General features: G+C 47.8%; 1 protein-coding gene across 1 annotated transcript in view; it reads left to right on the top strand.

Annotated features, from left to right (window-relative positions):
* CDK5RAP2 (CDK5 regulatory subunit associated protein 2) overlaps positions 1 to 4299 on the top strand; it is an 84035-nt gene extending 79736 nt beyond the window's left edge. The window contains 2 exon segments of the mRNA XM_075520096.1: positions 2413 to 2459; positions 3341 to 4299. Coding sequence (XP_075376211.1) covers positions 2413 to 2459; positions 3341 to 3400 — 107 coding nt within the window. The 3' untranslated portion in view covers positions 3401 to 4299.
* The last annotated feature ends 21131 nt before the right edge of the window (positions 4300 to 25430 follow it).

The following is a 25430-nucleotide window of genomic DNA, read 5'->3' as shown; positions in this document are numbered from 1 at the left end:
TATTATCAGTAATTCATCCAGACTGTACAATGGTACACATCATACAAAGTTATGAAAATGGCCATAATACTATAAGTTACTCAAGTCATTTAAATGCAATGTAGAGGAATAAATGTTCTTTTGCTCCATAGCCTGTAATTTTTATACCTAAGGTACATGTATCTTCTGCCTGCAGATTTTTTTTTTTTAAGCATTTATGGGCTGGGTTTTGGTCACTTCTTTCAGAATTGTTGCATTAAATTATGTACAAGTTACTTATATTAAATCCAAAATTATGTTTTGTTCAGGTTTTAAAGTTAAATAGCTCAGTTTGGGGTTGTCATATAAAAATCAAAACTATTCTATTCTGTCTGTCCAAATAATATCCCTGTGGTAGATTTACTGGTTTGGTTTGGTCAGTTCCTAGTGCCAGTGACATCTCAGACCTACTGGGTGATTTCAGTAGGGCTGGGCAGAGTCTAAATCAGCAGAGATTTTACCCTTCTGGCCAAAATGTTATCCCCACAGCCACTCCACCCACCCACGCTTTCAAAAAGAATACAGTACATCTCCCCCTTATTTTGCTCACTCCTTTTCAGGGCATTCAACCTCATCTGAACCAGGTCCTAATAAAATGAAGCCTGCATTTTCTGAAGTCTCCTTAATGCAAAGTACTGCCTGGCTAGCAGCAGCTTTGCTATTAGTGTCACATCCTCTAAATTCTCTTCATGTACTGAATTTAATATTTTTGATTTAGAAAAAATCTAGTTTGCCAGGTGAAATGCATTTACTAGCAGAGTTCTTTATGAGCAGAGAGCACTCTGTTACGCAGAAAGACCTAGATACGATTTTCTGTAAGTTTCATTGATTATGGGAATTATGGATGTCAAGTTACCTTTGCCTTAAAGAGCAATTTCAGAAATGTTTCTAAATTGCATCTGTACACAAATTCCTGACCAAGCATACAACCAAACTGGTGGATCGTATGAAGCTGCTGGATTTTGTTAGGATGCTTGCACTTGTTTTTGTTATTTCTTCCTTTCTCCTTTTGCTAGTAAGAAAGCAAAGGCATCGCAGTAAGTGACCTTGCCTTCCTTCATTCTCCAGGCATCCTGTTAGCTGGCCACTCCACTGAGGATATTCAAGTTCCCTCTGTTATTTAGTTGAGCATTCCTAAATATATTTAGAGGCAGAGACTGGAACATTCTTGTGGCTCGGAGTCTTCTGTGTGCTTTCTCTGGCAAGAAAACTCGTTGCTTATAAACCTCATCTGAACCTCTGCACATGTAACAATGCAGTGCCAAATTGCAGTAATCTGCCAAGGGTATAATTATCTCATGACAGCTATACCCTTGGAGTTGCTGGGTTCTTATTATTGTAATGAAAAATCTTTATTATGGCTAAATTGTTTATTTTTGAGACTGGAATATTAAATTGGTACTTGTGAATGGTATTTTTCAGCAGTTATGGAGCTGACACAGATTAGAGAATCACATATTTAACCTGACATTTCTAAATATCAGTTTTGTTTAGAAGCATCCCCTCCTCCGTTCGCAGGTCTCGCGCTGTCCCCACAGAGGCAAACTAGCTGGATGAACAGAGAAAACTTGGAACCCTTCAGAGCAAGCCACTGACATGATTTCCCCTAAGCATATATAGGTTGCTTTGTCCTTGAACTGCTGGGGGAGCTGGCTGACATCTTTTGCCATCTGTCCTCTTCCCAGCCCATCGTCCCCCACAACCTCTCCACTGCACCACTTTTCTCCCGCTCCTGCTAACCACCCCCCCGCCCCCAGCCCAAGTAGGCTCTACCTAATAGATCAACTTGGAGTTAGCTCGTGCACCGTCTCCTCTTAAAATTAACAGAAAGTCTTCCTTTGATAACTTAGATCGAGGGAACCAGGTCATCGGTATTGCAGGGGGCTGTTCGTATCTGTGGTGTTAAATGTAGCGATGAGCTATGCGTGTTTTCGCATGTAGTGTTGTTGGTACGGTAGAAAAACTTTAAAAACACTTCCCTGATGTTTAGATTTGCACGGCAGATTATGTGCTGGATGGAACATAGGCCGGGGGTAGGAAGCGGCGTTCTAGTGATGGCCCTGATTCAGCCCTGCCCCGTGGTCGAGTGACTCCTTCTGCTCTTCCTGAACTCCCTCTGCTTGTGCAGCATTGCCCCCTTAACGTGGGCTTGTTGCAACTGTTGTTTGAACATCAGCCTGAGCTTCTGAAGAGGGCTCGGGAAGAACTAACAGTTCTGGATTTTGGTGAGTAAGAAAGTTGAAGCGGTGGTAGGGGGCTGTGCGTGATTGCCTGGTCGCAGCCCATTGTGTAGATGTGAGTTCATACATTATTTAATATTTGGTCTTATGACTTGAATACAGAGTATATAGAAAGATTGAGCAATATTCTTTTTAATCTCCTCTTTCTTTCCAGTGGTTTTAACTCACGATGTCTTGAAGAAGGCTAGAGGAAACCTGGAAGTAAGTAAAATTTTTGCTTGCATTTAATTCCTTGGTATATACTCATTAGAAATATGCATTGCTGTGTCAGTAGTATTTTGCAGAATTAGTCTGACTTGCTTTAGGTTTGCTACCTAATCAAGTCTGGGTGACAGCAGTTTAGTATGATAAATATTCTGCAATGTTTGATGGTTAAATTAGAGTTTTATGACTGACCACATAAACAGCTAAACCCTCTCCTTTCTGATGCTTTCCCTAGATTAATATTCATGTCTGTCATCTTCTCCCAGAAGTTTATTTTCAGCAGATCACAGTCCAATAACCTGTCTACTGAATAAGTTCACAAAAGGCACCCTTATTTAAAGCTTGTGTATGTGTTAATAACTCGTGGTGCTTTTTTAAAAATATAGACCCAACAGGCAAAGCTTTTGCAAACAGCTATTTGCTAATGCAGTGTATTAAATTAGTTTGAGTGTTTAAGTAATCACTGTTCAGATTTGATTTCTCCCAGAAGGTTCAGGCTTTTCTCCAAGAAGGATGTAATACACTTCTTGACTCCTAAATCCCATCCTTCTCCTCACCCCACTCTGAATGATTGTACATTTCCCAGCCCCTCCTTAAATTTTTCTCTAACCTTTTCCATGAATCTCTTCTCCCTTGCCCTCTAGAACACGTCCCTATGCAGCTGCTGTACTGTTGTCTCAGCCCTACCCCGGTTAGAAAGTGATGACATAAAAAAGTCTTTCTGCTTACGGAAGTCTTACCACTTTAATTTGAAGATTTGCTGAACACAGAAGCTCCTATTTGCAGATCCTTTAGCAGCATTATGGCCCAGGGGTAGGGACAAATTGTGTGCATTTCAAGTACTGCTAAATGGTAATAATTACTGTTTTTCTAACCAGGTCCCACCAGCTGAGAATCAAAAATCACCTTCGTATACCAGCAAAAAAAGGATTCTCTGAAGGAGAAAGTTCCACTAATAAAGACTGGTCCTGTGATGGTTGTTTGCTTCTTTATGCCTTACTATTTATTGATGTAAAAATGTTTGTTCAGCTCTTTTAATGGAATCGGCCTTTGACACGAAGAAAAAAAAAGAAAAAGAAATCTTTTGGTAAATAACTTATTTAACATTTTCTGTAATGTAAAAGATGGTTTTTAATATTTATTACAGAAGCAAGGTACTGGAGGTATTGAAGAAAAATCCAGATTTTTTTAAAGTTGGCTCATTTGAAATTTTATATTTGTACTTGTCATGTTATAAAACTATTTGTTGTTATAGTCAAACAGGTCCAGAAAGAATCAAGAATCACCTTCCACACCGGTTCTCTACTGCTAAAAGAATGTAGGTTAAAAAAAAAAAAATCTGCCAGTTGTCATTGTTTTGTAGCAATGAGAAATGTTCAATATTTTAAAGCATTTTAAACATATCTGGAAGATTCTTCTGGAAGCTGCCTGATGCTGAGCTTTCTTATTGCCCTATTAGAAACTTAGATTGATGTTACATCTGAAAATATTACTTAGAATCAGACAATTAAAATGAAAAATAGTCACAAATGTGTCTGAGTTATTTTGTTTGGAACATCAGACTTTGAGCACTTCTTATTAAACAAAGAAGCCACGTTAGAGTGTTCGTTTCCTGAGTTCAGCTAAAATTAATCCAGTCCTTAGCGGCAGTGTTCGTAAGGCATGGTAGAAGCACTGGCCCTGGCTAAGGGGGGTGTTGGCAACTTGCTTTCAAGAAGCCATAGTCGAAAGACATCTTGCTGTCGGCAGAACGTTAATGTCGTCCTCCCTCACCCGCCCTGGCATCTGTACAGAGAGGGCAGAAGGCCATGGGAGGGACATGGCTGAACAATTTTGAAATCCATTTTTCTGCTAAAAACTCTGAAAAATATTTCTTAAATTTAAATTAAAACCCCTAGTAAAAGATTTCTCTCCCATGTTGATACATGTAATAGCGATGTTTCGGCCAGGCCAGAGAACAGCAGCTCAAAACATGCCTCGTTGCGCTCCCCTTGGGCTCCACCCATCCTGCCCGCTGCCTTTCCCATTTTGCCTTCAGGTTGGGCTGCCCGGGCACTCGGTTTCACAGCAGAGCTGACTGCCGGTGACCTGCTCTCAGTGGCACCAAGGGAACTGGGAAAATAGTTCAGTTTAACCCTAACAAGACCATCATTTAAAGTGATTGTTGGTTACAAAGTAGACGTTATGGTGCAATCATGGCTTTATTGAACTAAACAAGTTTCCCACAAAGTGTGATTCCCCCCAAGTTGATGATGTCCCCATTGTACAAGATAACTTGCCCTCATCGTCCAAGAAGGTTAGCACCAGGTCTAGGAAATCTCAGCACAGAGTTGTGGTTATATTGGGTCCTTAGATACTGCACTCTAGAGAATAACCAACATCTACTAGGCTGTCACCAAAAAATGGATTTGTGCTCCTTGGAGCATGGCCGTGGAGAGAGGCAGCTGTTAACCCCCTGCGCTGGGCCATTCCCCCTGGTCTGGTCGTACATGCACAACACGTAGAGGCCAAGACAAGTCCAAATAGCTCCCTTTGTTCGTTCAAATTAGTTTCCCAACAGTTGGATGATCTTCAGCTAACTCTGAATACCACAAAGATGCTCTAAATCGCTCTCCTTCTAAATCGCCGCCTGGTATTAAATGGTCGGAGCTGTTGCATCCTCCCTTTGGGCAGTCCCGCACCCCTAAGTTCTGGGCGGTTGCCAGTGCGATAGCTAGGTGCTGCAGATAATCTGGTTAGCGGGGTGGTCTGTCACATTCTGCACTCCCGCACAGCCATGGTGCATGGGAGTTTTTATTTAAGAAAAACAACATAAAGCCATGCGCTTTCAGGGTGCCCGTTTCTGTGGTCTTGGGTATAACCTGCTTTTTTTTTGCAAGTTCACAGCAATGGGCTTTCTCTGAAATATGAAAATGGATTCAAGGGGAGGTCCCCCAGCCTCCCTGGAGGTGTCCTGCTCTGAGAAACGTTACGTGCCTTGGAGATCCCACCCCACAGCCCTTACCTGAGCTGGCCTGAACCTCCACCTCGACTTACGGCTGCTGGGTACTCGCAGCTCTACTCCATCGAGGCAAATGAAAGCTCAATACCAACATGGCGTTGTCTTTAGCTGACAGCAGAGGGAGGCAAACTCATTTGTCTGGATTAGAGGAAAGATGCCAGAAAAATTGGAAAAGTTAAAAATAAACTTTGCAAATTGAAAAAGGGGGAGGTAAGGGAAGAGCATGCAGGCAAACTTGTTCTTCAGTCTCTTCACACGTTATTGTCCTCACAGCTCACTAAAAACGTCAAGTTAATTTTACTAAGTAGCTAAATTATAGACACTCAGATGTAATCAGAATCTGCTATACATTTCAACTTTCAAAATTAATCATCCTACGTTTTTGAGTTATAACACCTGAAGGAAACAGCTGTACGTCTATATATAGTACACCCGTCTCTCTTGGTCTTCTCGCAGCCTTTTTTCCCCCCACGCCATCTGTACTTAAAAATAAATAAATAAAATGTTTCCCTTTCCTGCGGCGAGTTGCCACTTCTTAATGGTCCCTGCCGTGCCCTCTCGGGGCTCTTCCCTCACCCCTTTTTCCTTCCGCTGATCCAGTTCCCAGCCGCGCGGGCGCTGGGCAGGCCAAGGGGACGCAGTCCCTGCTGAGATCTGGTTACCTGGGGGGGGAATGTAGTATATCATTACTTCTTTAAAAACAGATGATCCTGCGAGATCAAAGTATTTCATCTTAATGAGAAGTGCCTCTTAAACACACGCAATTTACTGGGCTGGTTTAAAAATAATTAAAAAAAAAAAACAACCACAAGACGCTTACCAGATGGAGGGCTGCAGAAGACAAAGCTTATGGAGTGTTAAACTTTGTTCCCATTAAACAAAATTAAATTTTCCTTTAAAAATAATTATGTGGGAGAAAAATAAGCAGTGTAAGCAACTGGAATTAAAGGAGGGGCTCACTTGCTTAGTGAATTCTGCCTGTACTTTCATTATATGGGCAAGGTGATTTGAAACATTACTGAGAGAGCAGTTCAGGAGCGAGGTTCGGGTAGGCGAGGGGAGACGCGGGGGCTGGTGTCGTCACCCGTGACCTCGGACCTCTCCGCTCTTTCCCAGGCCTGCAGGCAGGGGCCAGGCTGTGGTCGTTCTTACAGGCTGCTGAAGGCCTGTTGAGATTAAGGGGGGGAAGAAAAAAGAAAAGAAAAGGCTTCGTCCTTCTCTTTAGGCCCCCTACAACACGTGCAGCTACATACGAGCAGTGAATAAAGGAAACGTTTAGTACCCTTGGTGACGTTACAGATACACACCCGTACCTGGTGCTGCTGGCCAGCCCCGAGCCACCCCTCCAGGGCAGCACAGCTGGGAAGCTGCGCTCGCAGCTTAAGAACACCATTATAATTACCTCTGCCAAAGAGAACAAATAGAAATAATATTCAAAATCACAGGCGGCTGGTTGTATTAAAAATAAATCAATGCTAATGCATTCAAGCGTTTAAAAACAAAAGCGCAGCAGCTCTGTGTGGTATTTTAATCTCGGCGAAAGCTGCCAGTTCCGTTTCTGCGAGGGAGCTGGTGAGGCTTTGCGGACGCCGTCTGCCGGGGCAGAGAGCGTGGGGTCCTCTCGGGGCTCCGGGGAGGGGCACAGGGTTCTGGGGGGGACGGGGCAGAGCGCTCGCCCCCAGCTGCGTCCTGAAAAGCCGAGCAGAGGGGAACGCACCCTCCTGACATTTTGGGTTTATTTTAAACGCTCCTGAACTAGACGGAAAGCAAGTCCTGTCATCACTTCCAAATTCCACAGAAATCACAATATGGGAAGGAAAAGATATAAAAAGAAAGCGGCAACACTCTTCGGAATTCTGTTGACACCAAAATCCTGATTTAAAAGCAGCCAAAACCCGACCCCTGGTCACCCGCGGACACAAGCTGCATGAAGCCGTGGGTACCCAGAGCTTTTCCACCCGGGCAGGCGTGGGCCGTGGGTTAAAGCACGACCCTGGAAGCAGCTCCATGGCCTTGCTGTGAGCGAGATCCCCCGCAAGGTCAAACCCCTCAAGTGCAAACGCGCCCACGCTACCACACGCGTTAAAGCCCTTTGATGCGCCCCAGCAACTGCTCCTGGGGGGCTGCGCACAGCGAGTCGCACCCCCGGGCGCGGGGTCTGCTGCCGGTGGAGGGCATCTGGCCTCTGGACGTCGCAAACACGCGCGACCGCAGCCGTGTTGCAGGCAGCGTGCGCTGGGGATGCCGCGCTCTGGCCGGGCCTCGCAGGCTGCTAAACCCCAGCGTTCACCTTTGTGTTTCAGCACCGCGCTCCGTGGAGCCCGGCCCGCTGGTCTCATCTCCACGTCTGTAACAACCCAGGAACAGCGCGGATAGCCTCCCCTGCGTTTCTCCCCCCGCCCTTTCGCTTCCTGACCTCTTCCATCTCCACCTTGGCTCCCCAGGTCCCTTTCTGGGCCAGCCGCTGGCTGGCAAGAGCAGGTTGTGCTGGCAGAGGAGCGGGGCGCGGCCGGGGGAGCTGGGGCTGGGCGAAGCTGTGCAGGGCCCGGCCCTGCGGCCGCAACTCCTCCAGCCCAAAGCCGCAATCCGGGTCCGTGCCCCTGCCCCTGCCCCTGATCTCCTGCTTGCAGGAAGCTGAAATAAACCCAAAGACACCTTGCTGCATCAGGCCTGGGCTCATTACAGTGAATGACATTAAAAGGATGAGATGTGGAACCAGGGCTTATTGACTCTGTATTACTCAAACGAAAAAAAACCCCAATCCCAAACAGCCCTGCATGGAATCACAGCGATCCAGAAGCCACCGGCGTTATCCTCGAGGTGCAATTATCAGCACGTTTAGTGCTTGCTGAAGTTTTGGTGCTGCCCTTTACCTGCAGCCACGCTCCCCGTGAGGCAAAGCCCCCAGGCCCTGCGCAGGGGCTGCGGCTCCCAGAGGAGGAAGCGCTCGGGGTGCCCCGTGCGCGGCAGGGTGCCGCCGGCAGCCCAGCACCCAGCCCTCTGCCTCCGCCTGCTTCCGCAACCCCGCTGGGCCGATGGGCCGACCCCTCGCCTTCAGGGTGAGGCAAAAGCAAACCAAACCCCCCCTGCTCCTAAAATGCCGTTTTTCTCCACCGCAAAGTTTGACGCTGAACCCACAGCTCAGCCTCTGGGCTTCACGCTGCGCCGACCACAGCGCGTCGCTGCGGAGGGACGCGCTCTCGGAGAAGGGCAGGGGCTGCGGCCTCGCCTGCCACCCTGCAGTGGATAGTTCAGATCTAGCAGGGGACGAAGCATGCACGCACGGGGCCGAGCTTGGTCACTTTGCGCCTTTTTGCAGAGGGAAAGGCTGTAGCATCTGTTTGCAGAAAATAGCCCTTGCAGGGAGGAGAGGCTGCATCCTCCAGCTTCTCCAGGCTGCAAAGTGGCGACTGGCGACAGCGGGGGAAACCAAGGTTGCTCTGGGGCTGGGGACAAGAGAGATTTCAAGTCACTTTAGTGGCCTATTCCCACCTTTCTGTCCCCCTCCTTGCTATCCTCCCACATATAAAATCTGTATTTTGCACGGCTCGCTCCTGCCTCCAGAGAAGCAGCACAAAAATCTCGTTTTGAGCATCGGTGTTGCAACACGTCTTTGCAAACCAGCAAATCAAAAGCGATAAATAAACCAACAAGTAACCCCTTTTCCTACCTATCTACCCGGGAAATCACTCCTCTAATAAGTGCCCAACAACACAAACCCGAGCCCTCCGACACCTCCGCAGGCAGCTCTGGGCTCTCCCCCTCCACCCAGGGGCTGCAGCACCCGCTGCTGCCCCGCCCCGCCCCGCCTTCAGACCCGCTGCTCCACGCTCGGCAACCACATAACCTTTATCTTTCATTTTTGAATTGACCCCTCTGGAGAAAACCTCTGCATGCCTATTTTTTAATGTGTTTATCTTGTAATTTCTTTAGAAAGATTCTTGTTACAATATTTTTTTTCCCCCCTCCTTCCCCCCAGCCCCATCGGAAGAATCTACTCGGGTAATTTGTCGAAGCGGGTTGCTGGGGCATGCATTATGCATGAGATGCAATCTTTATTTTTGCACTCTACTGTGTGCATTCTCAAACAGGAATGGCAAAAGCAAAAAAACACTGAAGCAGCAGTTCGTTACGACTTCATTAAGATATCCGCGCTACACGGGGCCAGCGCGACTCGGAGGAATCACACCCTGACACTTTGCCTGATTCCGCACCAATCGTAGGGGTGCCACGTCCCCCCTCTGCCCCTCTCCCCCTGCCCCGGCGCGAGCACCCCACGGCCCCTGCGAGATGCGGCCGGGGCACGGGCAGGCATCTGAGCGCTCAGCTCTGAACCGAGCTAGCCCTCGAGGCAGCGAGTGATGTCAGCAGCCTTGAAAAATGGTGTCAGAGATGTGAAAAACCAACCTGCTTTGCCTCAAGTCATCAGAGCAAATTATGCATTCTCCGGCAGTCACGTAACATGAAATTAAATAACTCCATTGCGCGCCGATCTTGCCGTGAATGGGAGAGGCAAGTCCTCCGCTTCCCCTGAGCGCAATTTGAGCCCGTTTGCTCACGATTTCCCTCCAGCGTGGCTTGCTGTGAAACCCACGTTGTCATCCCAATGTACCATTTGGCAAACAGGGAGAGCAGCAGCCCCGTGCAGCTCAGTTAAACTCTCAGGTCCCGCAGCCCTCCCCGTATTCTCCTGCCCTCAAGGCCTGAAAAAATGCAGAAAGAGATTGTACCATCCCACCACCCCGTACCAGTCTTGCCTGGGGTACACGCTGGTGCTCTGACAGTCTCCACCAGTATTCTCCTTGCCTAAAGCCACGGCAGGATTTCTTTTTTCTTTTTTTAAGAAATGCATTTACTTATATCCCATAAAAGCACAATAAACTTATCTCCAGACATTGCATTAAAGAAATACCGTGATTTTAAAAGTTACTTTGTTCTAAAACTCCTCCAGGCAGAAAAGATAATAAAAAATAGCAAGCCACTGGTGGGTAAGGAAAAAAAAGAACCACGCAGTTATAATTTCATTCAATGGCCTATCCCTAACAGAGCGACACACAAAATGCACATGTGGGATAATAAGTTAAAATATCTTGGAGAAAGCTATTAATTTATAACAACGGTAAATAAGGGTTGATGGGGACAGTGGAGGTGTTTTAAAGCGCAGTTTGTGTTACCGAGTCCACCAGATGTCATATTGGCACCGAAAAGCCTAAGGTGGTTTGAAATGCAGTACAGATTGTCTCGCATTTGATCTTCTAAACCTGTCTCCATCCATCATCGTCAGCAACTGTCAAGATAACAGGGGACAAGTTTTGATTGGAGCCTGATTGTTTTTTGTTGGTGTAAAGGCAGAGATGCATATGGTGCTGAAACCTGACATTTCTACCTCTTCTGCTGCAAAAAAATGTGACTTTAAGCAGAAACAGGGCTAACATCCACCCCAAAACCAATTTGTTTGATGGAATTCAGCCTGCAGAACAGGAAGGATATTTGTATTTATGTCCGCTTGAATGCAGGCTTGCATGCACCCGCTCCTTGATTGTTTTTAGTTACATCTGATGATAATGCAGAGAACGATCAATATGAAGTGAGTTGGCCTGGTAACCTCCACAAACAGCGCAGAATTTACACTGAGACTTGACACAGGGGAAACTGAGAAACACCATGAAAATTTTATGCAGCCAGAGAAGCTTTGTAATGATCTGCTCTCTGTGGACCCTCAAGGTCTCTTGCATTGTGCTGGTTTTTCCCTCCAGGCTCCGCTTTTCAGGAGTGATTTTGCAGCTCCTGCCGGAGTTTGTCAGCAGTGCTTTACCTGCTGATGTGTCCCTTGGGAGACCTCCCAGCAGCAACCTCAGTGAGCCCAGGAGTGGAGTCTCACCAGCCACCTCCACGCTCCCCTGCACGGAGAGGTGAACCCTGGAGCTTCTCTAGTCTAAATGCACCCTCTGCCCTTCAAAGGCCTGGGCCATCCCGTGCTGCAGGGGGTGGCCACCCTAGGCGTTGCATGGCCATCACCCTGGCCGCAGCTCCTCCACCAGAGACTGCAGCCTCCAAGCCTACTTGACTTGATATTCCTACAGAAACCATGCCCTTTGCCTCGATGAGAAGAGCGAAGAGCCACCGGCTCGTGAAAGAGAGCAAGAGCACGTTCCAGCCTGGGGAACAACGGAGCTTTAGAGCTGCACCAGTTATGGGGTGGGGGACCTGCTCAGCCCACCGTGCCGTGCGCTTGCACAGCCCTAGGGCGTAGCTGTGGAAGCCTCTCGGGACCTTGGCTCGGCTCCCTCCCCTGGACCCCCACCAGCTCCCTGGGGATCAGTCGCGTGAGCAACAGGACTTGGCTCAAGACACCGCAGTAACACGGTGTCGATTAAAGGTTTTATTAGCATGAACTTGTGTGGCGATTGCGTCACTTACAAGCGCCAGTAAAACACTTATACCACACTATTAACCAGCCTATATATGCCACATCGCTCTTCTGTAAAATACTTCATAAAGTGTTTTAAATTTTTCTGTCGTCTTTTTTTCCTTGTACCTCTTGGCTATAAAACCAGGCTGGGTTTAACAGCTGAGAGCTCAGCTGAACAGAGCTTGCTGGGAGGGGGAAGCCACCTTCACTTTTTCACTTACTCCATGGTCTTAAAAAAATTCTTAGCTGCGAAAGCATGAAATGGAGTAAAATTATGCAATGTGATCTCCTGTGTAAAAATATGCAATCCAAAGTGATCCTGTAATTCCTCATGAGCCCGATAGTAAAAGTCTAGATTCACAGTTTATGGCTGGTGTTTTGGCAAGCCTTCGACTTCACTGGTTTCATGGAGTGAGGCAGAGGATGCTCCTGGCAAACTTGAATTTTAAGTCTATTTTTACTGAAGACTCCAAAGGACCGATTTTGAACATGTGCGCACGTAGAAACAGGAGGACACATCTCCAGCAGTGATGGGAACTATTTACAAAACGCCAGGGAAACAGACCAAAAAACCACCCCGAAAACCCAGCCCAGTGCTGAGGTGCACACGATCTGGCTGACCTCTTCCCAGCATTCATCAGATGAGCACTTAATTTTTGGAGAATCTAGGAATGAAAAACCCAAAACCCAACCTGAGGTCAGTCAAAGCAATCTGGCTTGTTCCTGAGGGCCAACGAAGGAATTAACCTCAGGACAAAATACGTTCACTTTAGCATAAACCTCAGCCAGGTTGTTTTTCTGTTGACATGGGAAAAGATTAGCATGCGGTCGCTCCAAGAGCTCTCAAAAAGGGAAACTTTACAGGGCGGGCACTGCAGCCGTGCATTAGACAGCCAGCCGTGCATTAGACAGCCGTGCATTAGACAGCCGTGCATTAGACAGCCGTGCATTAGACAGCCCCTATTGTTCCCGGGCAAACCCCACAACCACCGCTGCAGCGGTGCTGACGGGACAGCCTGCCCCGACCTCCTCGCCTTCTTTGCCTGCGGGCTTTTGGCGTGACAGAAGGCCAAGGGGAGACGTGGTCCTCCCCAGAAAGCTTTTGAGTACATAGATCAGGGACTAGAGTCAAATGGGCTCAGCCCTCGACCGAGGTTTCTGGTCAGGAAGACAGACACACGGACACCTATCACGTCCTGCAGCACGCGTGCAACACGACCGGGGCCGCGCAGACCGTCGTCTGCGGATGTGAGCGACGCAGGTGTCCTGCGCCAAGCTTTCCCCCTTTGGGTCTTCACACCCTCCCTGGTCTGTCCTGCCTGAAGTTGGGACGAATCTTTTCCAAAGAACCAATTTCAAAACACTTCCCGTTTCTAACCTTGGACTACTGCTCCCAACGTGTTGCTTTAACTATCTTTTTTTTTTTTTTTGGTCCCTTCAGGAACTGACACAGTTGAGAGAGCAGAGAAATTAAACTGTGCAGGATTGCCTCCTGCATTGATAGACTCAGATTCTTATTCACACAGAGACTTTAAAAAAAAAAATCATTGGGATCTTTCTTTGCTCAGAAATCTGTATTCCATTAACTCTGGCATAAGGCACAATGCAAACCAAAAGAAAGAGAAACTCATACCAGTGGGTAGCTAGAAAACAGAGGCAGAGTAAATTAGCATACTCAGTGTGCAAAGCGAACAGAGGACTTGGGCTCATATAAAATGATCCTGGTGGGAGGAACAGTCAATCCCTCCTCGGAGCTGCAATAAAAGCCTATGGCCGAGAGGGTCTGTGTGAATTTGGTAGCAGAGATAAGAAGGAGCCAAACTCCAGTGAGCATCACTTTCTTGCAATTGATTAGCTGCTCTACTTGAAGCTGGAAAACATGTGCATCACACTTGGAAAAATAAGAGTCGAGAGCACCCTGTGACAGCAACCACCATGCACAGACATCTGAAGGGAAGGTGGTAAACAAGGAAGTGACAATAATCCCATTATACAGTGACAAAAAGTTTGCTTCTGTCCCTCAGAGGGAAGACCTACGTGGAATGCGGAGCCGGGTCCATCCAGACCTGGCAAGACGCCGGCTCCCCGGTGGCTCTGGTTACGGGGGCTGGAAAGCTTAGCACCAGGAGCAAGACACGAGCGTGACAAACCCCGCTCAGCGGTAATTACCGGCCTCGCTGGCACCGGCCCCGAGAGCCTCTGGGCATCGCGCCCAGCAGCGGGCACGCAGCGCTGCTGGGACGGGGGAGTTGTTAAACTGCGGCTCTCCAGCTCCGCCGGACGTGGCACGAGCGGCGTGCGAAATCCTTCACGCGGCAAGCGGAGCATGGCGTTTCCCAGGGAGGCCTTGGGCAAAGCTAAATTGATGCCCCCTCCTCCTTTCATCCAGGAACGAGAGCCTACCACCCTCCGGATGCTGAAACCCCCCAACTGGATAAGCACGATCAGAAAATAACAGGTAGGCAGGTGGCAAACCAGGACAACTGCTAACGATTTGGCTGGGCACAGCTACCGGTTGTGCGCACAGCCAGCCCTCCTGAAAGCCTGCCGGCAGCAAAGGGCCCCTCCACCCCCCGCACTTCTCCACCTGGTAGTTCACGTCGGTACAAGCATTGGCGCAGAGGAGGCCGATGCTTATCTTAGCATGGGTCCGCACGGGGCTTGGCACAACGGGAGCTCGGCATCGCCGAGGTCTCTGGGCCCGGCCAGTGGTTAATTACAAGTTCACCTGCTGCGGCAGCAGATGGGTGTTAAAGCTGGGACCCCAGGCAGGTCTTGGTCCCCCTCCACCAGAGCAGCGACCTGTCAGTTGGTCCGGTTGGTCCCCACATTTGCCATGCAAAATACTCCCTATTTTCTCAAGGTGATGCCCTAGGTTGAAAGCGTCACCCCACCAGCACTGACACTAATAAAGGACCATCTCCCATGGATTTGTGTCTTCGGGCAAACTGCAAGGTCTGTTTGAAGCTTTTCCCACATCTGGGACATTCATAAACACCTTTCCCACGTGGACATGTTGGGATCTAATGAACGGCTGAGCTCGTGAAGCTGCTCTTTCTTCAGCTGAGGCATGAATATTTTGTCTTTCTGCAGCATGACTCTGTTTCCACAAGCATTGGTAAGATATAACAAGACACAACGTTTGCACAGCAAGGTGCAGAGCAAAGGAAGGAGGTCGCAGTGGTAGGGAGAGGGGAGAAGAGGGAGGTATAAGGTGGTGGGAGAGCAGTATGGGGGACTCTCAATGCCTGTGCGGGATTCTAGCGCTAAGTAATTTTAAAACTAAGGCAAGGTACCAGTTTGCAGACATGCACCGTGATTTGTTCATATGCATTAATGAAAACATATTTGGGACATCTCTGTCAAATTAGGTTGAAATCCAGAAAAGCAATTAAGATGTGCGTACGTACATGTAGAGACTGATCACGTCAACATGTTCCCTAATGACATCTGGCTGTAAAAGATATTTAAAAGAGAAATTCCCCCAGGGTATTGCAGAATATTCCCTGTTAACAAGTTCCCTTCATGTGCAGCACGTAAGGTTTAGAGCACTTTGATGAAGTTCTGCACAGGGGTGGATTTCACCAGAAGAGAAGGGAGGAGCGAAATACTGCGAATCCCAGCAAGGCTCTCGCAGCCCCAGCAGCCCCGTGGGAGCCCTGCCAGAGACTAGCCAGAAAGTAAGACCGGCACGCAAGCCAAATGGCACAGTTTCTAGTGGTCCACACCGGCAGAGGTGATTATGTGATGCATACATGGATCTTTCCAGCTGGAGGTATTTTAAACACCTAGAAAATAATGTCGGAATCATAGGACTGCAATCTTTAAATTATATTCAAAAAAGATGCTCAAAGCATATATCATTGAGTTATGAACAGCTTTGGCAGCTTTATTGATGATGTTGAATCTGGTTGACAGATGCATTTACACTGCATAAGCATTTGAGATGCTAGAGTAATTGCTTATTAGTCTTGTTGTGAGGCAAAACACCAGATTGAAATAAATAGGAGCTCATGAACACAGAATTTTGCTGCCTCTTTGATTATTTTTTCAAGCTAACCATCTGCTAAGCATCTGGGATTCTTAGAATCCAAGATCCATACCACACACAGGTGGGAATTAAAAAATACAAATAGAAGGAGCTTAAGAACCCAAACAAACTATAATATAAAATTGTCCAAAATGACTAAGGAGTTTCTTTCCTAGCTTGCATACAAATGTAGGAAGTTGGGTTCTTACAGGACGCCCTACGCACCGAGCAGATGCACAGCCAAGCAACTGCATCCACTTCACGCGCTAGTGCTCTTCAACACGTCCCAGGGCCAAAAAGTGGTCTGTAGCGTACCCCAGGGCGGGGCACGGAGGGACTGCGGAGCAGCAGCCAAGCAGGGCACTCAGCGGCAGTGGTCTTCTCCACAAAGGAGACATACCAAGAGAATCCCAATTCCCCCGAGGTCACCGGAAGGCCTTCCAGGGCTCTCTAGGGATTTGCTTGCTATAATTTTGGTAGACAATGTAGGACTTCAGGTTACGTCTCTCTCCCTTGCTAATGTATTTTTAAACCTTCTACCACATTTCCAGCATGTTTGACAGAAAAATAAAAACAGAAAAAGAAAAAAAAAAAGAAGCAAAAGAAATGCCCGTAGCGAAGGAAAGGCCGCAGTGTCTGCTCAGCCCTTTGCTCTGCTGAGGAGAGGGCTGCGTGCCTACGCACCACCCATCGTGATGGAGACCCAGACTTTTAAACCAGCTGCCCTTCGCTGATCTCCAGGCCTCACAAATACAGGGGACAGCCTCGTCCTCGCCACGGCCCCGTGCCAGCCCTGCCACCAGCAGAGGACGAGCAGCGCCGTCTGGCCGAGCGCTCGCCCTTCACGGCCTTTTCTGTTTGGCCTGAAGAGTCGGGGGAGGAAGCACTCGGTACGTCGGGAGCTGCAGTCCCGGCTGAGGTGTTGCAATCCCCACAATAAATAAAAATAACGATCTGAAGTCCAAAACTCAAGCAGGACAAACTCAGGAGTCAGAATGAAGTTTGCTACGCGGCTTATTGCAGCCTGCGGGATGGCAGCTTTGATAAGAACATAAAATTGATATTTGAATTTTCCCCAGCTGCCATTGCACTTGATGCTGAGAACATGAGTTAATAAAAACAGCCAGTTAAATAACTGTCAAACTCTAGCAAATACCCATAAAGCAAATGTTCTTTTAAAAAAGCAAATTAGACACGCATTTTTCTCCGTGAAAAAGTGCAATTAGAAAAGCTTTATAACTAATATTTGTTTTTGGTTCTAAAGTATTAAGAATCTTTCCTAAACATAGCACAGTGAAGGGTTTCGATTAATCTCCTTTGAACACACACATTCAGGTATTTAAAAAGGAAAAAGAAGAAAGAACAATTTGTGCATCATGATCTATCATCTCCAAAAAGCTGTAAACAGTATCTTAGAGAGCAGAATTTGTGTGACAAATTTGAGATTAGGCGGATTCCGATCTAAAAATTAAATTGCTTATCAGAGAAATAATATTAGAGTAAAATAAATTAGAATCTCTACTGAAGACTCTAAAAGTAATTTTTAAAATTAATTAGAATCAAAAAGATGGATCTCAAAGGATAGGACAACTCTAATTTAGACAGATGGTAATTAATTCCTTATTTCAAAAATTCATTAACAGGCTGTAAGAGCAAATCATTCCTTTGCTGGAGTTAAGCTCCAGAGAGAAAGATTCATCTGGAAAGGGGATTCGGGAGCTCCCCTGCCGTCCGCGGGCACGAGGGCAGGGAGCGACACGCCAGCAGCCGCAGGGCGCGTGGTCGGGACAGCAGCTGCCTAAGGGGTTCTCAGTGATTTATTTTTGGGTGGGCAACGTGTGCCTGGGTGCCCTGGGCGAGCAGGGCTGGGACCTGCAGCTGGTCACGCTGCCGGGTGGGCGGTGAAGAGGCCGCAAGCACAGAGGCGAGGCCGAGCCACGGCCCTTGCAGGGATTTGTGAGTGGGGAAAACAAATAAACCACAAAACATCGCTCATGTCTTGTGAGAAGCACTACACCGTGCTTCCCCTCTCCCGCTCTTGGTTGGGCCAGCAGGTCTCCCCATCTTGTTTCACCCTTCACTGAGCTCCTGCCAGACCAGCGCACATCCCGCCACAGGTCCTCAGGCCCTAGCGCGGAGGCCAAAAACCTAGAGATCTGGGGGAGGTTTACCATAAAACTTTGGCATGCAGGGAACTGCGCTCAGAGGGGACACATTTCCATCCTCTTTCTCTGCTCCTACCTAAAGCCAACAGACAGATTTCGCAGCTCTAAAAAATAAACAACCCCACCCAATTCACAGAGCAATATCCATGAAGAAAATAACTTGTGCACCTCAATAGACTTAGTGCATGAGCTTCCACCGCCGATAAATAAATGCGCTGGCAGCCCGGTCTGCTGCCAGCCCCCCCGGAGCAGCTTCACAACTGCCACTCCACTCCGCAATCCTTTGGAGAGGCCAAAGCGCAGCGCCGGTCCTTGCCAGAAAGCACACTCGGCTAGCTGGCATCTGGATCCCTTTGATAACTAGTTCGGCTTGGAGCTTATCCTCCGAGCTGGAGGGTTTGTCAAGGGGAGGATAAGCAAGGCATGATTCCGTTGCCCGTACCCAACTGGAGAGAAGCCCAAGCCTAAATCCTTATCTGAAAAGACCTGAGCTCTGGATCCGAGGAGCATCCTGCTGGCCTTCCCATCTGCACGGGAGGCAGCCCAAGTCCCGGATCTGCAGCGTGGTGGGAGAGCGAGCCATGAATATGGATTTAACCCTCCAGTCTGAACCCTTTGGGCCGAGGGCTGCCACACACCACATGGCACCCACGGTCCTGGGCTGGGCTGGCTTCTTGGCCCTACTGCAATAGAAAGGATTAAGCGGACATTTCTCCAGGGAAGAAACCGAGTGACCTGTGCAGTGCAGTGACGGCTCCCAAGCTCTTCATCCGGACACCGGAGGAAGGAGACAGAAATACAACAGGATTAGCTAGCGCTGGTTGCAAAATAATCCCCCTCTGTATCTTAACTCAGGTCCTAATGGGAGAAGCAGCTTCTGGAGAGGACAACGGATCACCTGGCAATGGGACTTCATGTCTGGGACCAAAAAATGGCCGCGCAGCACGACACCTATAGCAAAATAGGCTTGGTACAAGATCCCACATTTTGCTCACACTTCTCTGCCACAAGCTTAAGGGCGAGTTCACCCCTCCTCAACACGGTTCATTTAAGTCCACTTTTGTTTTGCAGGAACTGACGGGACTACCCAAAAGCTGAAACCGACCCCCCCATGCTGCACTTGTGTCTGCAGTTTCTTTTTCTTAAGTCACAAGTCAGTCTAAACCTACTTTGTTGGAAAATGCGAGTTCCTTCCGGCTGCAGAGTGCTCAGCTCTGAGCACTGCACCCCAGGGTCTCCAGAAAATAAAGACAATTAGTGGCTACCTCTGAAAAATTAATTTAAGTGACAGACTGTGAAGCTGCCAAAAATTAACAAGCATATGAAAACTGACTTTTTAAAAAAAAAAAATTATGGCAGTCTGGCTATTTTTCTTTTTTCCCCTTTCACAGAGAGCCATTGCTACCTTGAAAGTCCTTGCTCAAACTAAAATAAAAAAAGAAATATTAGAGTTAATAGGTTAAACAGCTGATTAAAAATCAAAGTAAAGAAAGGATTATCTTTTCTCTCACTTTTTTCTCTGAATTTTCCTGGGATGTTTTAGCTGGAGGCAGACACGTTGGCACAGACCGGTGAGGGTGTAAGATTGATACAAAGCACTAAGACGGGGAAGTTTTGGGGGTAGGTGGCACAGTCTCGTCTGCATAGTGCTACGTGTTTGAACAAAGTTTTGTATGCTGGGTAGCTTCTTTTCCTTTCCCTCAGTGGCATTAGCAGGTTAAAAACCCACTTCCTCACAAGACTTTTCCCATTTCTGTCTTTAGAAAACCACAGCTACAGGAACTGTACCGTAGCTATAGCTGTAATTCCTGTGTAACGATACACAGGAATTATACTGCTACAGTGAGACCCATGCTATGGGTGAAGTCTCTCTGAAGGGAAGGTAGGAGCTGTCCTGACCATTGGATGGGTGCTTGGGGTCCTCACAAGCCTGGGCTGCTGCTGCGACCTGGGTCCCCTCATGGCTCCTGGGAGGAGAGGAGACCCACAGGAGATGCTTCACTTGTCAGAGACAGATGTAACAACAGCTGTGACTCCTTGGTGGAGATTTACAAAAGAGGAAAGAAAGGAATTAGATCTCTGCTCTCGTTAAGTGTCCCTATGTCGTGGTTTAACCCCAGCCAGCAACTGAGACCCCCCCCCAGCCGCTCGCTCACTCCCCCCCGGTGGGATGGGGAGAGAATGGGAAGAGTAAAAGTGAGAACACTCGTGGGCTGAGATAAAGACAGTTTAATAGGGAAAGCAAAAGCTGCGCGCTCAAGCAAAGCAAAACAGGGAATTCCTTCTGGAATTCCATGGGCAGGCAGGGGTTCAGCCATCTCTGGGAAAGCAGGGCTCCATCACGCGTAACGGTGACTTGGGAAGACAAACGCCATCACTCCGAACGTCCCCCCCTTCCTCCTTCTTCCCCAGCTTTATATGCTGAGCATGACCCCATATGGTACAGAATAGCCCTTTGGCCAGTTTGGATCAACTCTCCTGGCTGTGCCCCCTCCCAGCTTCTCCTGCACCTGGCAGAGCACGGGGAGCTGAAAAGTCCTTGACTGGTGCAGCAACAACTAAAACATCTCTGTGTTATCAACACTGTTCTCAGCACAAATCCAAAACAGAGCCCCATACCAGCCACCACAAAGAAAGTTAACTATCATCTCAGCTGAAACCAGGACACCCTAGGACTGTGTAGCTAATATGCTCAGTTTCTTTGAAAGAAAAAAATAAAATCTAGAAATTATTTCTTCTAGCCAGTGCCAGCAGTTCCTATTTCACTGCCACATGCAAGACAGGAGGGAAGAGCGGTTTGACGGGGTTCTGCTCCAGCTGTGCCTCGACACAGAAGCATGAGGCACAGCCGAGCGGAGCAGACCCTGCTGACCCCACACCTAGCCCAGCCTGAGCAACGTGTCCCAATCTGCATTTGGGGAAGAAAAACCAAATTCTTCCTGCTGACCGCAGTGCAGCAGGCAGGCTTGCTCGCAGGTGCCCTGTCGCCCTTTCATGGCTCCTTGGGAACCGGGCGCATGTCACAGCTTGCGTGGGAAACGGCGGCTGCAGCAGGAGAGCCGGTACCGGAGACGTTCAAGACATTGCATGCCACCAGCACAGCACAGGTGCTGACTTAGAGGTCACCCCTCCGCCACTCCAGCTGCAGCAGAAAGCCATTTATATCTAAAATACGCCGCCAGCCTCCAGCTGTAGGAGCCCATTTTAAACAAGACTGGTGCCACAGATTTAACATTTAGATATGTTTGACTTTTAGCCTCCTCTGATGCCTGCCCAGCCCCTGCGGCGTCTCAGCACCTGATGCACTGAGCGGTGTCAGGGCCCACCATGGCACTCGCCTCCTCCCACCAGCCGCTTCGTGCAATTTCCTTCCCCACGAGCGCTTGAACGTGGTGTTGCGGGCAGCTGCCTTTACAGCTCAGTGAATCAAATGTTCTGCCCACTACTGCACTGTCTCTTTCATTTACTGTGTGACAAATGCCTGGAAATTGTTTGGTTTTCTGTCATTATAACTCAAGGATATTAAATTTACATCAACCCGACAACAAGAGCATGGCAAGGGAAATGAAACATTGCCTCCAGAGCGAGGAAGGGACGGGCATCCCTTTGATCGCATGGTGCGGGTCTGGATTTCTGCTTTTCCTCCTGCCTCATTGCCATCTCCCAGGCTGAGCACAATCAGCTCAGTTTTCCTCGGAGGAGAGACCTTGTGGTCTGGACAGAGCATGAGGTAGCAGAAGGGATGATGCTAGAGATGCCTCCATCTCAAATATTTTTCAAGCCCTGTATGCCCTGAGATCAAAAGCGCCGTCCCCCGTCTGGCACTGTCATATCCGTGGTGACCAAAGGCACAACTGGCATCTGCCATCTCATTTGCTTTCCTATAGCCGTGACTCCCGGGCTGGTTCCCCATCCACAACCTGTGGGGAAACATCTGTCCAAGCACGAAGAGCTGCAGGTGGCCGGTCACTCTCCACCTTGGCCGCACACGCTCCAGAGCTGTTGCCACATCAAGAGTCACCCTGTTCCCTTCGCAAATCCCCAGGTAGCCGCTTAGTTGCCTCCTAATCATCAGGAGGCCTCTGGATCCCTGTATTGATACCAAAAAGCATTGCCACTTCAGTGTAAGCTCCTTATCTCACCAGAGAGTGTGCTCAATGTCTCTTATCCCATTACCAAATATGAAGAACTCCCATTCTTCCACCTACCAGAAAGATTTTTTGTGTGTGTGTTTACAGCTTTGTTACCCAAATATCTCCCTCCTACCCATCCTTCCCCGATTGTTGATAAACATGGAAATCCATTCCCCTCCTAGCAAGGGGAGCAGGGGATCTTTTATCCTCCCCCAAATAAACAGTAAATAAGCTTCTTATCCTCTTACCAATAACCGTGAGCGTTGCAAATCCTGTATCAGACACACTAGGGTTAGGGTTGTTTGCATTACATGAAGAGATTTTGTAAAGTGGCAAATAAAAGGCGTATCATTTTGTTCTTTTATCTGAAACTTCCTTCTAGGAGGGAAGGCAGAGTTGTTTAGAAGTACATTTAATTGGGTATTATTCAGTATCAGGTTGAGGCAAGTTCGCCTGTCTCCCACAAAGAACTTCTGCACTAATTTGTTCCCACTCGTGGATGAAAGGTCATTGTGCTGACTCGGAAGTTAAGTAAACAAAATTAGCATCTGATTTAAGAGACTTCTTATTCCCTCTGGTGTAAATTAGTGTAAAAATTAGCAAGACTTTCAGTTGCTTCTGTTTTCTGCATTTGAAATGCATCAGTTCCCTGAATTTAATGGTGTGGTTTATTATTTCTTTTTTTATGCAATTGCATACATATGGGTGGTGAGATGGAAGAGACCGAGTATAAGAGCTTCAGAAGTGAAAGTCGTTCAAGGTTAGCAAAAGCAGGACAGAAGAGCTCGCAGCAGCACTGACACCCAGGCACTGAAGGAGCAACAACTCCGTACTCACAGATGGGAGGGCAGTTTAGAAACTCAACGTGGACTTCAGCTGTGGAATTCAGCGCCACGCAATAACACAAGGCAAAGCAAACCCACCTTTACTACAAAGGCTAACAGGGTGCTTCATTCCAATGTTTGATTTTTTTTTTTTAAAATTGAAATAAAAAAGTCTCTCAGGTGTTCATATCACATTCAAATCAATCTGAGTACTTTCTAGAGATTACAAAAAAAAATCAGCCACTGCTTGGGATTAAGGTTGAAAAATCCCAACAAATATGTTCCAGAAGCAGGTTCCTGATCAGGTGCTCATTAAAAAGCCTTAAACTTCTTCCAAATAATCTATTATTGATTATTGCTGCCCATTCTAATAAATAACCTGATGTTGCTGCATCTTTCGCTGATGAGCTTACCTTTGTAGCGCATTCATGAAAAGAACTCTGTACAGGGACAGAGGGCTGAAAAACGTAAACACATTAGAAAATAACCTCAGAGAAGGAAGGCGATAGAGGTATATTTTTCTATCCCGCTGGGTAGAACAGCCTTCCAAAGAGGCAATCATTCCTGGGGAGGGAGGAGGAGTTGAGCTGGCAGTAAAGGAGCACCTGAATTGTGGTATCTTCCAACATAAGCGCGGGAGAGATTTTTCCAATCACCGCTTCATTGGTTTAAAGACTATTCCCAGCATGTCACACATTGTATTTCCACAGTGGATAGGAGGCATGAAGACACCTATTAAATTGGAAGGCTAGAAAGAAAGCCCAGAAGTGGGTTTTTTGGGAATGCCTTTGGCAGAACCCTTCAGCTACCCCATAACAAAGTAAGGAGCTGGACCTTTAGGCCTCCCAGAGCCATGGGACTCACATCTGTGGGACCTCTCTCCCAAGACATTCTTGCTTGGCAAAAAATATCAACCAAACCCCCAAAGTCAGGGTTGGCTGCAGGTATTGGCAAGAGGTGCTGTACCCGACCCTCTGCAGAGAGCCCACTGTGGTCCCACGGCACTGAGCCCATAGAAGGGTTTCTCCTCCAGACTTACACTGGCTGCAGCACTGTCCAGGGATGATGCTCTGGCCCCGTCAGCGCCATGAGCTTCCCCAAGGACAAACGTTATGCAAAAGGAGCAAAACCAGCTCCCCCAGACAGCCTCGTTGAGGTGGGGGGTTACCCTGGTCTCCGGTGAGGTCCTCCTACTGTAGTATTTTAATCTTACATGCTACTAATTTTAATGTTGATTTTTCCACTGTGCAGTTCAAACATATTTCCACTTTAATTGGTAAAACTCAGTCCCCAGACCCCAAAGAGAGGTGCAGCATTTTCAACCAAGCTCATCATTTTGAGTCTGCAATTGCTTGTTAAACCAAAAAGATGTGGAACTGAGAGCAATATATTAAAGTTAATAACATGAATATTAATTCCCTGAAAAGTTATGGAATATATCTATTCTACCAGCTAAGCAAAGGTAACACTCCTCCAGCACAGTAAGAGAAACGCAGGCACTGAAGTAATAGTTTGCATTTCTTACTGACTCAGTTTAAAACGTGAGCAGAAACACTCGTTTTCTAGTTAAGACGAGAGCAGCTATTGCAATTGCCACGAAAGGCTTGCTACAGGAGAGGTTTAGGATCTCCCAGGTTTGGCTGAGCAGGCTAGGAGAGGACCACTGATCCCTGACTGAAGAGCAGGGTTGAGACAGCCCATGTGCTGAAATTAGGGTATTCCCAACGTCAGAGTTGTCGGAAATCAGACAGCTACTGGCAAACCCTTAGGCCTGAGTGACCAGGTCTGGTTCGTGTGCCACCAGGTCCTTTGGTCTCTTTGCACAAGGAATCCTGGACTCCTTCCTTGTACTGGGACACCGATTCTCCCAGGAGAGCCATACTGTGATCTGACTTTTCCTCTGACTACAGAGACAGCGTTTTGTGGGAATACCAATTTTTCCCAGTCTTGTTATGCATGCGACAAAAACGCCAGCCTCCTCAGAGACTTAAATAAAGCCGTAGTTTCTGGGTACGACTGGGCGTAGAGACAGAGTAAGCACAGAAGTATTTCTCTACTGAAAGAGATCTCTGGAAACACCAGGGCCCCAAAACAAGGGGTTTCAGGCAATCACCTCGAGGAAACGGTATCTGAAGTCCTCCCACATCATCCTTGAAGGGCATGTCTTCCTATGTGGGGTCCTACATCCAGAGTCATCATACAAATTGTTTCAGGTGCTAGAAGATCCAGTTTAAAAACAGACCCAAATTTGTCTTCTCCCATGGGGAGAGCAGCAACCTCTCAGCTGGCTCTGGAGTAGCTGGAATATTTTCCCCTGTTGCCCAGATCACGCTTGGATCTAGCAGCCCTCTCTAATGGGTCTGGCCTTGATCCCACCTTGGCCAGCCCTGAGTGAGGACTTCT

This window comes from Mycteria americana, chromosome 17, assembly GCF_035582795.1.
Source record: "Mycteria americana isolate JAX WOST 10 ecotype Jacksonville Zoo and Gardens chromosome 17, USCA_MyAme_1.0, whole genome shotgun sequence".
Lineage (NCBI taxonomy): Eukaryota > Metazoa > Chordata > Aves > Ciconiiformes > Ciconiidae > Mycteria > Mycteria americana.
Note: the sequence above shows the minus strand (reverse complement) of the source record. Positions and strands in the feature narration are given on the sequence as shown.